Below are 12,700 nucleotides of genomic sequence, written 5' to 3' on the forward strand. Positions count from 1 at the left end.
CGCTCTCAATTTTATGATGCGTATGTCAAAATCAAGTAATGCCTTCCTTAGCTGCAATTCTGTCATTCCTTTTTTACTGCAGAAACAAATCCGTGTGACAAATATACACTTTCTGTAAGTGTGACAAACACACAGCAACAACGAGATGACATCATCCTACGTATATAAAATCCTAGATAGAGAAATTAAGTCATATTAACAATAACAACAATTAACAACATTAAAATAGTCCCGTTCCCTGTTGATGTGAAGCATTTTGATCCCTTGTTCCCTCAGTCCATCTAAAATAGTTTTACCAGAAGCTCCAAACCAATGATTGAAATTTTCATATCTGTTTAGAACTACATCAAGTTTCTGAACGTGAATCCTAAAAATACCAGGGTACAAACTGATTATGTGAAAACTCATAAAAGAAGCAAGACAAGGCAAACTGTCGTCACTGAAACTGTGTGACATACCTGAGGCTGTCCATGTGCGAATGTAAGTTAGCAGAGTTCAGTTCAGTTGTGGCTGTCATGCAGATGATGCTGTGGAACATAAGTAACAACCAGACACAAGAGTGCTCCCCTGAACATTACTCATGACACACACACACCTTTCCGTATCAACAGAGCTTTAGTCCGCATCACACTCCGGGGACATTAAAGGAGGGGGGGGGGGGGGGGGGGAACGAGGCAAAGAAGAGAGAGAACAGCTCTCTTCATTTCTAGGTGATTCACGTTTTGAGTGGGCTTGCAATATTGCTTCATGGAAAGTGTGTGAGCCTAGGCAGGAGCATTAGCCTGGGAACAGCAGGGCGGCTGGGGCTACATCCAAAATGCCACCCTATTCGCTACCTAGTGCACTACTTTTGACCAAAGCCCCATTGGTCCGGGTCAAAAGTAGTGCACTACATAAGGAATAGGGGTGCTATTTGGGACATACCCCTACATTTCATTAGGGAGCAGAGCTCCGGCTTTATTACCCAGATTTTGAGTTTTATGGTTAGCATTATTTGCCATAGAATTATTATTCGAATAGATCTGCTAGTCAACTGTTTGGGATGGACATTAGGACAGGACGTCTGTGTGTGTGTGCGTGACAGAGAGTGAGGGAGAGAAAGTGTGCGTCTGCGTGCACGTGTGTGAATCCCTTTCAGTCATGTTGTGGGGTTGTCAGCGGGTCTCAGAGGAGTCGGGCCACGGCAGCTCTGTTTCCGCGGCGATGCGGTGATGTGCAGCGTTCCCCGTGCAGAGCTCACTGATCTCTCTCAGTAGACTCTTCTGTGTCTCCATCAGAAAGTCCTCCTGGAAATGACAAACAGTCAAAGACACTGAGTACAGTAGAGTACAGTAGGGAGGACCACAGGATGCATATTTCATCTCCTACAGCACTGTCTTTCCATCTCGTCTTATTCTTATTTATTTATCTATTCCTTTGTGTTTCTTTGGGTTCTATATGATAGAGGGGAACTCATGAGTAAGTAGGAGAACAAACACACAGATGCTTCTTGCTGCCATGTTGTGTTTAGAGAGATATCGAGAGAGAGAGAAAGAGAGAGAGAGCGAGATCGAGATAGAAAGAAAGAGAGCGAGAGAGAAAGAAAGAGAGAAAGAGAGAGAGAGATAGAGAGAGAGTAGAGAGATCTGACGCGTAGCGAGCTGGCTGGAGGACAGCATTAGAGATGCTGTTTCCTCCTCATAAATTATCGGCGTGACGACCAGGCCCTCCAGCGCACCGGTGTGATTCTTTCAGCGTTGGGGATGGAACCCTGCGTAGACCCGCTGTCAACCCGCAGTGACTACCCACCCACCCACACTCAACCGCAGCCCGAGCAAAACCCACACCAACCCAACCCATGTCCATGCCCATGTGTTACTGTAAAGCAGAGGCAGCAGTGTATGGGTCTCCTTCTCCCTCCTCCTCCTCCTCCCCACCGCGCGGCCGGGCCGGTCTGCAGCAGAGCAGTTAATAAAGAGATTGATTATCAGGCTGTCAGGAAGTGACAGTTGGACAGGGAGTCTCTGCGTGAGTGACAGAGGGCACGCTCGCCGCACAGCAGCCAGGAGAGGAGGCACAGGCACCACACAGCCTTCCGCTCTACCCGCTCCAACCGCCCTGTGCCACCCACACCCCCGGCACCCAACCCGACACCCCGCTTCAAGCCGTGCCAACACTGCTGCCTGCCGGGGGAGAGGGAGGAGGGTGAGAGAGATGGGGGCATGCAGAGCACGCTGCTCCAGCCTTCTGGAGTAGGAGAGAGAAAGACAGGGAGAGGAGGAGAGGAGAAGGAGATGAGGAGAGCAAATCAGCGGCTGGTGACTCTCACTGCCAGAGTCAGAGAGTCAGAGTTCACAGCCGCTGCCTTCTGGAGAGAGAGAAAGCACGAGAGAGAGCGCAAGAGAAGTGGGGGAGGGAGAGAGAGGGAGGGGGGAGGAGAAAGAGATGCCAGTGACAACATACTGTACTGCCGGCGAGGTCATATATGCAGTACACACGAGCACACACACACACACACACACACACACACACACACACACACACACACACACACACACACACACACACACACACACACACACACACACACACACACACACACACACACACACACACACACACACACACACACACACACACAGGTTTTAGGCATTATCTTGAGTAACATTTACAATGCTCAGTTTTTTAAAACTTAAACACAGATATGCACAGCCAGTCACAGAGCGTTCTAGTGAGGATATCCCTGGCTCGGTGATAGAAGGGGAGGTGTTGAGTGCCGAGTGCACAGCCCACACCCTAATTAATGATTTAACAGCACACAGGTACGCCCAGACAGCCAGGCAGGTGCTCTACTCATTCGCTTTGTGCTCCTCTCAGTGTCACTCCTCCCCTGCACTGAAGGCTGTCTGGGTGCTACACCTCTCCTCCTTCTGACTCTGTTTGAAGTTTGGGACCTGCCTGCCCTTCGGTCTGTCTGTCCAACAACAGCGCATCCCCCAATCCCCAACACCGTCCCCCCTTTTTAATGAAATCCCAGCACTGATAACATCAGGTGACAACAGTGGATTCATCCTTTCCAGCTGAGATGCAGCTTGCCGCATTACCCTGTTCAAACAGTGCATTGTTCAAAGACAATTAGTGTGTGTGTGTGTGTGTGTGTGTGTGTGTGTGTGTGTGTGTGTGTGTGTGTGTGTGTGTGTGTGTGTGTGTGTGTGTGTGTGTGTGTGTGTGTGTGTGTGTGTGTGTGTGTGTGTGTGTGAAAAAAGCTGCTCTCTGTCTTGAAGAAGATCAAAACAACCCCAGAGTAAAACATACAGTGAAGGTTTCTGATCTGCTCTGGCCATGCAGCGCTCTGATGAGGAGGAGAGGAGCAAGGAGCTGTCCGCCCGCCATGCTCCCGAACGCAGTAGCAGACTAGAGAGGAGTGGAGCAAGGCCTCTTGCCGGATGGACGTTTCTTCTGGTAGCACATTGTGTGTAGTACTAGCATGTTCATCTCGCATTGTACAGTAAACAGACAGTATAGGCTACAGCGTTCTGCATGTACCAACTGCTGTCGGTTCACACACACACACGCACACACACACACACACACACACACACACTTCTTATTCTGAACACTGGAAGCATCTACCTAAGAGGGGAGACTACCTACTTAGTAATAGTCGTTTTTATTTGTTTTACAATACCATTGTAAGATGTTATTTTGACCATGGGAAAAGACCATCTGTAAAGATTGTGAATGTGGGTTCAATTGGAATATAGCCGTATACTGTGTAGCCTAGCTCCCTTCTGACATACAAGGTTGACACACCGCAATAATGACCATATGCTGTATAACGACCATGAAACGTTTTACACAAAGGAGCAGCATGACCACCACATGACCACCCGGACTCCAGAAGACTCCAGAGATGATCACATTGTGCTTCTTTTCTGTAGGAGGCAACGTTTATAGTTTCTATGTTAGAGTACATAACATTCTTGCATTAGTATGTCATGTGAAAACAGACCTAACGGCGTAATTGTTGAAGTCGATTCACAGGGCATCAATCTGGAATTCTGAATACAATCACAATGCCGTTTACAATACGTGCTGTGTGTGTGGCACATGTCGGTCTCACACATCGCACCACTATACGTGTTTTATAATATTCACAATGTGTAATGAATGTGATAGCAACAGTATGCCTATCCTGAATGCAATTGCAATGCCATCTTCAATGGGTCACCAGCTCTCATGCTAGGTTGTCAGTCTTCCACCACTATGTCACATGGGTGCAGCAACGAAGTGTTAGGGAAGGTTATCAATGCAAAATGAACATGGCTGTGAGAGGATTGTAAATACAACCATATCCAACACTTAAATGGTGCCTCAGAGTATCAGGACTATCTATCACCCTTGCAGTTCACATGCGTAACACTTTCTTTCGATAGTTCGTCTGTAGGTGCTCCACAGACTATCAAAGGGAAAAGGGATTCAAACCAGCGACCTTTCGGTTACTGGCCCAACACTCTTAGGCTTCTTGCTATGCTACCTGCCGCCCCTTATCAGTTTACATACCAGTAACTTATCAGTAACATGCCAACTGTATGTCTGTTGACTTTCAACAAGAAAGTGTCTGTAGTCCATCTAGAGATGTTCAACAAACTGTCTGTAGACTCAGTAGCATCTCAACTGTATATGTCATCATTATCAACACCCTCCATTTGGCAAATCTGACCAAAACTCTATCCTCCTGATTCCTGTTCACAAGCAAAAAGTCAAACAGGAACTACCAGTCACCCACTCAACATGAAAGTGGTCCGGTGAAGCGGATGCAAAGCTACAGGACTGCTTTGCAAAGACTGGAATATGCTTCGGGATTCATCCGATGGCATTGAGGAATTTACCACATCAGTAACTGGCTTCATTAATGAGTGCATTGACGACGTCATCCCCACAGTGACCGTACGTACATATCCCAAACAGAAACCATGGATTACAGGCAACATCCGCACTGAGCTTAAGGCTAGAGCTGCCGGGTTCAAGGAGTGGGACGCTAATCCGGACGATTATAAAATAAATCACGCTATGCCCTCTGATGAACTATCAGGCAAAGTGTCAATACAGGACCAAGATCAAATTCTACTACACCGGCGCTGACACTCATCGGATGTGGCGGGGCTTGCAAATTATCACGGATTACAAAAGAAAACCCAGCTGTGAGCTGTCCAGTGAGTTCACTGGCAAGTTCACTGACATTTTTGCAGACATTTTCAACCTCTCCCTGACCCTGTCTGTAATATCTAGGATGTTTCAAGCTGACCTTTAACAGGGGGGCCCATCAGGGGTGCATGCTTAGTCCCCTCCTGTACTCCCTGTTCACCCACGACTGTGTGGCCAAGCACGACTCTAACATCATCATTAAGTTTGCCGACAACACACCGGTGGTAGGCCTGATCACCGACGACAATGAGACAGACTACATGGAGAAGGTCAGAGACCTGGCATTGTGGTGCCAGGACAACAACCTCTCCCTCAACGTCAGGATGACAAAGGAGCTGATCATGGACTACAGGAAATGAAGGGCAGAGTCGAGAGCGTTCCTCAGTGTCCACATCACTAAGGACCTATCATGGTCCAAACACACCAACACAGTCATGAAGAGGGCACGACAACGCCTATTCCCCCTCAGGAGACTGAAAGGATTTGGCATGGGCCCTCCGATCCTCAAAAAGTTATACTGCTACACCATTGAGAGCATCTTGACTGGCTGCATCACCGCTTGGTATGGCATCTTCTTGGCATCTGTCTGCAAGGTGCTACAGAGGGTAGTGCGTACGGTCCAGTACATCACTGGGACTGAGATCCCTGCCATCCAGGACCTCTACACCAGGTGGTGTCAGAGGAAGGCCCTGAAGGCCCTCTAGTCACCCAAGTCATAGACTGTTCTCTCTGCTAACGCACGGCAAGCGGTACTGGAGTGCCAAGTCTGGGAACAAAATGCTCCTGAACAGCTTCTACCCCCAAGCCATAAAACTGCTGAACAGTTAATCAAATGGTTACCAGGACTATTTGCATTGACCCCCCTTTTGTTCACACCCCACATTCTTGCACTTGCTTTAAGTACACTCACTGGACTCTACCCACACACTCACACATACTAAACTGACACTCCAACACACACACGCTCACACACACACGCTCACACATGCATATTGACGCCACACACACCCTCACACATAGACACACTTTCATACTCTTCACATATAATGCAGCTACTCTGTTTATTATCTATCCTGATTGCCTTGTCACTTTTATCCCTACCTGCATGCACTGTATATACCTCAATTACCTCAACTACCTCATACCCCTGCACATTGAATCGGTACCGGTACAAAATACAAATACTCCTTGTAATTGAGCCTTGTAATTGAGCCTTGTAATTGAGCCCTGTAATTGAGCCTTGTAATTGAGCCTTGTAATTGTTCTTTTATTGTGTTGCTATTTCCTTTTTTTCCTTCTTCTTATTTTTTAAAAATCATGTTTTCTAACTCTTCATTGTTGGGAAAGAGCTCATAAATTAGCATTTCACTGTCAAATCTACACCTGTTGTATTCAGCGCATGTGACAAATAACATTTGATTTGACTCGATTTTCAGAATAATTCACAGTACTTAATTAACACAATAGGGAAGGTATTCTGAAAACAACCATACATTCCATACTATAGACTTCCATACTGGCACTGTGATACAGGCATATCCGCCGCACAGCAGCATTGTGTGTCTACACACAACAATGCCATCCACCCCCCCCCCCCCCCCCCCCCCCCCGCTTGAATGGGCTTATCCTGTCTCTCTCATCCCAGTAAACACTCTTTTTGCACTCGATTGGTCGTCGGAGAGATCAATAGCCTCAGACAGAGCGAGCAGAACACCAGGGTAGGGATGGTGATGTCTCGTTGGGTTGATTTTTTTCCCTCTCTCCTTAAACCGACACAGAGCACGAGAGACCATTTCACACCCCCACCAAAAAAAAAAGGAGAGATGAAAAAAGGAAAGGAGGAAGATAGGAGGAGCAGACAGAATCTCACATCCACCCCAAAAAAGAAAGAGACAAGAGGAGACGAGGAGGAGGAGGAAAAAGAGAGAGAGCTACACAGCGAGCTTTTAGAAGGAAGGCAACACAGATGGACAAGTACTTTTTACGTCTGGAGCTTCTGCTGGCACGGTGCCACGGGCACAGACTCCCTTTGTTTGCCAGGCTACTAAACTAATAGACATAAAGGCAGGTTCCTGCTGGCCTGGAATTATAAAGTCATTAAGGAATCCAAATACACACACACACACACACACACACACATATATATATATATATATATATATATATATATATATATATATATATATACAGACACAAGCATGCACGCACACACACACACACACACGGCATACAGGGGCCAAGAGAGGGGACGAGATGACTAGGCCATACCCCTGGTGCAGCTTAAGCTAAGGTAACGTGTGTGTGCAAGGTTGGGGGCCTTGAGTGACTTCACTGTGAGCGTCGAACACACACACACTCATAAGTGAAGAGGAGCCGAAACACAAACCGCTCCTCTGCATCACCATACAAAGCAAACGTGTATCAAAAATACACCACCTCCACCTCATCACACTCCACAAATATGTATTTTATTTGCCAAAAACTGTTACTTTTGTTCCTCTGTAATCACAGCACTACATTGTCAAACAACGAGAGTGTCATTCTTCACTATGGGTATTGTTCCCCTCCTTACATGTCTGCCTCGCCACAAAAGGATCCTCCGCGGGCTTTTGTCCCTGGTGTAATCTCAATATTATTTAAGATGGCCAGCGCACAATGGCAGCGAGAACAGGAGCCGCTTAAGCCCCTCTCCCTGAACAGTGGTCTTGGCAACTAAACTAACTCATTTGTTAGCTGTGCATTCCCTCAGACAGACCCATAAATGGAGGCACCATCCAACTATTACAGGGGATGAACTGGAGCTGCTGCTGCCGCTGTAGGCTGACCACACCACCATCCATAACCCCACGTGGAAAACCTTACACATGGACTGGTTCAATCCCCAACTTAGTCCGCTGCAGAAAGAGACCCCGCGGGCCATTCCCAGACACTCTGGAATGTACTGTAAATCTATTCTGGAATGTGTCTTTAGAATATGGAAGCGGAATGGGATAGAACAGTTTATTATCATCATGTTGATATATTGTAAATGTGAAGTGTGGGTGTCATCTGACAATGAGACCCAGACGTGCCCAGAGAGAGTTACTACTAAAAAAAAACACGGATCTTTAATTTGATCACTCTTTTGTTGCATTTCCCTTACACTACAGGAAATGCAAACGTTTAGTGTATGAGTTTAAAAGGGCAACTAAAGTTTGTCATTCCCACTTTGTAATGACAGACTTGATTTTCCCGAATGAAAAAATGTATCAACCCCTACAAAACTGTCCATTAATTATAATCCACACAATAATTAAAATTTCCTGTTCCTGCAGGATTCTTTTCCTGCTGAAGCTAGCTGGCTGAAATTAGGATCCTACATCTGTATATACTAGTAAACAGGCACAGGTCATGAGGTAGAAAATACCCCAATTCTCATGGACTCTAAATACGACTAACATTACAGTACCTGTCTTTAGATCAAGAGTTGTACTGTAGTGTGTTAAAAGCAGAGTGTTTATATGACTGGAAACCTCAGAAGCCTTACATTCTCCATTCCATCTCCAGAAACTCATAATGTATTCTCACTATAATAAACATGTGTGGATCCAGTGTTTGTTCGTCTCTTTCTTCGTACAAAGACGAACGCGCGTGTTCTCCGACAAGGGTGCTGAGAGGCGACATTTCAAAGGCGAAACTTGAGAGCGAAGGCTGCGCATTTACAATATTAATACATTTAAGTACGGCTCGATGGTAATACTACAGTATGCATATTTTTGCATTTGTGTATGCATGTGTGTGTGTGGCATGTGTTTGTGGGTGTGTGGGTGAAAATGAGACTATGAAGAGAATCACTGATGAAAAAAAGGCTACTTTGAAAATTCTATGATAATTGGCTTCTTAAAAGGAGCTCATTTTTAACTATGTCACTGCGACTGCTGCATGACAATTAATCTGTTTGCCACTGCTTCCTTGGCATCTGTGCCAATTACTTTATATGCTAATATATGTAAATTACTAAACATTTCAGATGCCAGTTACAAGTATATGCAAGTAGTGTATTGTATTTTATTTAAAGTAATATTCTTAAAGCGGATCAACAAAGCAAGTGCTTTACATTTCGAGGGGTATATATATATATTTTTTCCTGTGGCATTTTTCTGTGGCATTTTTCCTAGGATGTGGCGGTATTGGGTACACTGAAATAATGCAATATAAACACTTCTGTTTAACATTTACTCTCCAACTAAAACAAATATTCTTAATAATGATACTTTACACCAGAACTATTTTCTACACAGTAAAATAAACTGTTAAAATGAAACGTTTCAGTATATCAAATCCAAACGTTTACAGCAGAACATTTCAGAGGCAATGTAATTAGAATATTATCGTGTTTTTCACAACGCTTGATGAAGTTAAGACAGTAGTTTCTCTACCAAGCGGACTCTTTATTTAAATAAATAAACCTCTCCATCTAACCATGTTTACTCATCAAACCGGATGTGTTCTACCTTCTTCTGCCCCATCTCAGCGTTAGGCGTATTAGAAGACAAAGCTGTGGAATTGCTCTTTTATTCTCTCCAAAGGCGACTAATGTTGTCGATATGTAAATGTTAATGAATGCACTTTAAGCATCTCACAATGCCCTTTTTCTCTTAACATAAATTGCTATAATTATCAGTGCATTTCGTTTTTCCTCTCCTGGTCTCTCTGGAGCAGTTACATCAACAGAGTGAGGTGTTGTTCTACTGTCCTACAGTATCTCTGTCTACTGTAGTACTGTATACCAGGTAGACTGGCTGCCGCCTCTGCCTCTTTCTATTCTCCCAACTCAACTGAAGATGTCACTATTGTATACAGAATGGATACTCAAGAGAACCACAGAGAGCAAGAGAGAGAGAGAGAGAGAGAGAGAGAGAGAGAGAGAGAGACTACTTGGGGGGGGGGGGGGGGGGGGAGTGTTTGCATGTTCATCTTTACGAGGACAATACGAAGCTGGATGTTTTAAACATGTTTTACATGTAAAACAACTCTGCCTGCCCGAACTTTGAATGTCTGGAAATCCACTACATTTATCAAAACAAGCTTGTACTTTCCTTGTTAAACATGTCATATGTGGCACCTGTCCAGGTGATAATTTGCACACGAGCATGATGTGCACACTAAACAATCTGTATTTCACATCTAATTAGGCCTTTCATTCAATAGAACACAGTGGACCAATTGTAAAATATTCTAGGCTCAAACACCTGAGTGAAATACCTGAATTTCTGAAGTAGCAGATCCGAATGTGGTTACAGTAAGTACTATACAGTATTTACAATGCATCACCCCAGTACAAATAAGGTCAAAAACAGAGTGAATTATACTGCCAGCCGATTCATTAAAGCAATTAGGAAAAGGATTTGTTGGGTTTAATTCTCACACTTGAGTTTAACTTCAGCATTTATGGTTCTAAATGGACCCGTAAGGAAGCATTTCACTGTTCGTCTACACCTGTAGTCTACGAATCATGTGACAAATAACATTTGATTTGATTGTTGTGGTTTCCTTTTGGGCATTACATAATTATAACATCAGCAGATTAGGGGAAGTTATGACGCAATAGTTATATGGTGAGGATTCTTCTATTTGGAAAGAAGCAGAGGAATGGATAAATAGAGAGAGATAGTCACGGCGATAAAAAAGAAGAGAATGAATGTAAATAGATTTCAAATACATCTACATTTGCGTACACACGAGCACCTCGACCAGAGTTTCCAGAGTGTTATGATGAGAACTTAGAGCAAAAGCCTCTCTCCTAATTTATAGCGACCTTAGTCCTCCTCCCTGTCTTCCTCCTCCTCCCTTCTCTCTGTCTGTCTGGTGAGCTCCTGCGTGTATCCCTCTCTACATGTGTCACCGTTGTGAGTTTTTATCTGTCCTCTAACAGCGGCGCTCACACCCCTACCTGTCATTAGGGAGGGGAGGACACAAGGTTGAGGAAGGTCTTGATTAACACATTATCACAGAGCGCGTGTGTGTCTGTTTGTGCGCGTGTGCGCACGTGTTTGTGTGTGTCAAGAGGGTCTAGATTCACACAGATGATCACAGAGCCCACCGCTGTGACCTCGGGCCGTGCTCAAGCACCACAGGCTGTAGCCACAGCTCATTTAATTGATCTCGGCAAGATGTATTTTTTTATTTCACATTTACATATCAGTGCTGTTAAAGCAAGCTCTGGGTGGGCGTGGAAGGACTTATTCTCGATGCAAAACTCTTTTTGTTTTGCTCGCTCTCCTCCTACGACTGACTGATTCCTTTGCCTTCCATCCACAACATGCCTTCACAGGTGTTTAATGAATTAGCCCAGAAATCATAGTACCTGTTATTGTGTTTTTACAGGTGAATATGCATCCAGGCTATTTAAAACGCTTCACGTCTGTCCGTGACATTTTAAAAATGGACTCCCCGAGGGTAAACTTTGCCAATTGCCTTCCCATTAGTTTTGTCTCTGTGTTTTAGGAGAGGGGTTGGATTACAGACTCTTCTAAAAGCCATACTGCTTAGATAAAACAGAGCACCCTGCCTCGGCTGGTCTCTTGCACTGTGACATTTTCATTAAAGGCTTAAAAATGGAGAGAGAAAAAGAGGAATTAAGTGTTGTTGTTTAAATGCCTTTGTTCATTTTTCAGGTGGTATGACAGTAGCACTAGTGTAGGGCACACTGTAGAGAGAGAGAGAGAGCAGTTCACTCTCTTTATTTCTCTTTTGCTCTCTCTGCATCTTGCTTTGCTTTTTCATTCCTTCCTCTCTCTAGTTCTCGATCTCACTCGCTCCCTCTCAACTCGCTCCCTCTCAGTCTCAGTCTCAGTCTCACTCTCTACCTCTCAGTCTCAGTATCTCCCTCTCAGTATCTCCCTCTCAGTCTCTCCCTCACAGTCTCTCAGTCTCTCCCTCACAGTCTCTCAGTCTCTCCCTCTCAGTCTCCCCCTCTCAGTATCTCCCTCTCAGTCTCTCCCTCACAGTCTCTCCCTCTCTCTTCTGTTGCGGTGTACAAAGATTATGCACCGTCCGGCATCGCTGCCGGTAAAGCGCCATCTGTACGGAAGCGTGGCAGGCGCCGTAATCCGCCTGACGCAGGTTGTCGTGGAGACGGATGGCAGGGCTAGTTCGCCGCAGGTGTGAGAGCCGGTGCCATGGGAGTGGGAGCGTAACCCTTCCAAGGGTATGGAGACTGGTGAGAAGGTGTGAGAAAGGGGGGTGGGGGGGGGGGGGGCACTAAGTCTCTGACACCCAGGAAGACTCAGGGAGAGGAAGCACCACCATTCACCGTCCCTCTCTCTCTCTCTCTCTCTCTGCATCATCATCACATACGTCTCTAATGCTCCTCTATGTGCTTTCAGTTTGACGTAAAAAAAACATAACTATGGTGTAACTCTGAGAATCCGCAGCGTAATGCTTTAATAGTTATGTTGGTGGATAGTTTGAGGACAGGACATGGTGCAGTAGCCCCACTTACTCAACCTTGTTCCAGGATGTTGCTACAGAA

The 12,700-nt window shown here is 45.3% G+C and overlaps 1 protein-coding gene across 1 annotated transcript in view; it reads right to left on the reverse strand.

Annotated features, from left to right (window-relative positions):
* Positions 1-1,154: 1,154 nt before the first annotated feature.
* Positions 1,155-12,700, reverse strand: part of LOC109894809 (protein phosphatase 1 regulatory subunit 37) — a 61,465-nt gene continuing 49,919 nt past the window's right edge. The window contains exons 8-9 of the mRNA XM_031828241.1: positions 2,309-2,347; positions 1,155-1,286 (exon numbers count right to left, since the gene is read on the reverse strand). Of these exons, the coding sequence (XP_031684101.1) occupies positions 1,155-1,286; positions 2,309-2,347 (171 nt within the window). The remainder of the gene's footprint in view (positions 1,287-2,308; positions 2,348-12,700) is intronic.

The sequence above is a fragment of the Oncorhynchus kisutch genome, linkage group LG7, assembly GCF_002021735.2.
Source record: "Oncorhynchus kisutch isolate 150728-3 linkage group LG7, Okis_V2, whole genome shotgun sequence".
Classification (NCBI taxonomy): domain Eukaryota; kingdom Metazoa; phylum Chordata; class Actinopteri; order Salmoniformes; family Salmonidae; genus Oncorhynchus; species Oncorhynchus kisutch.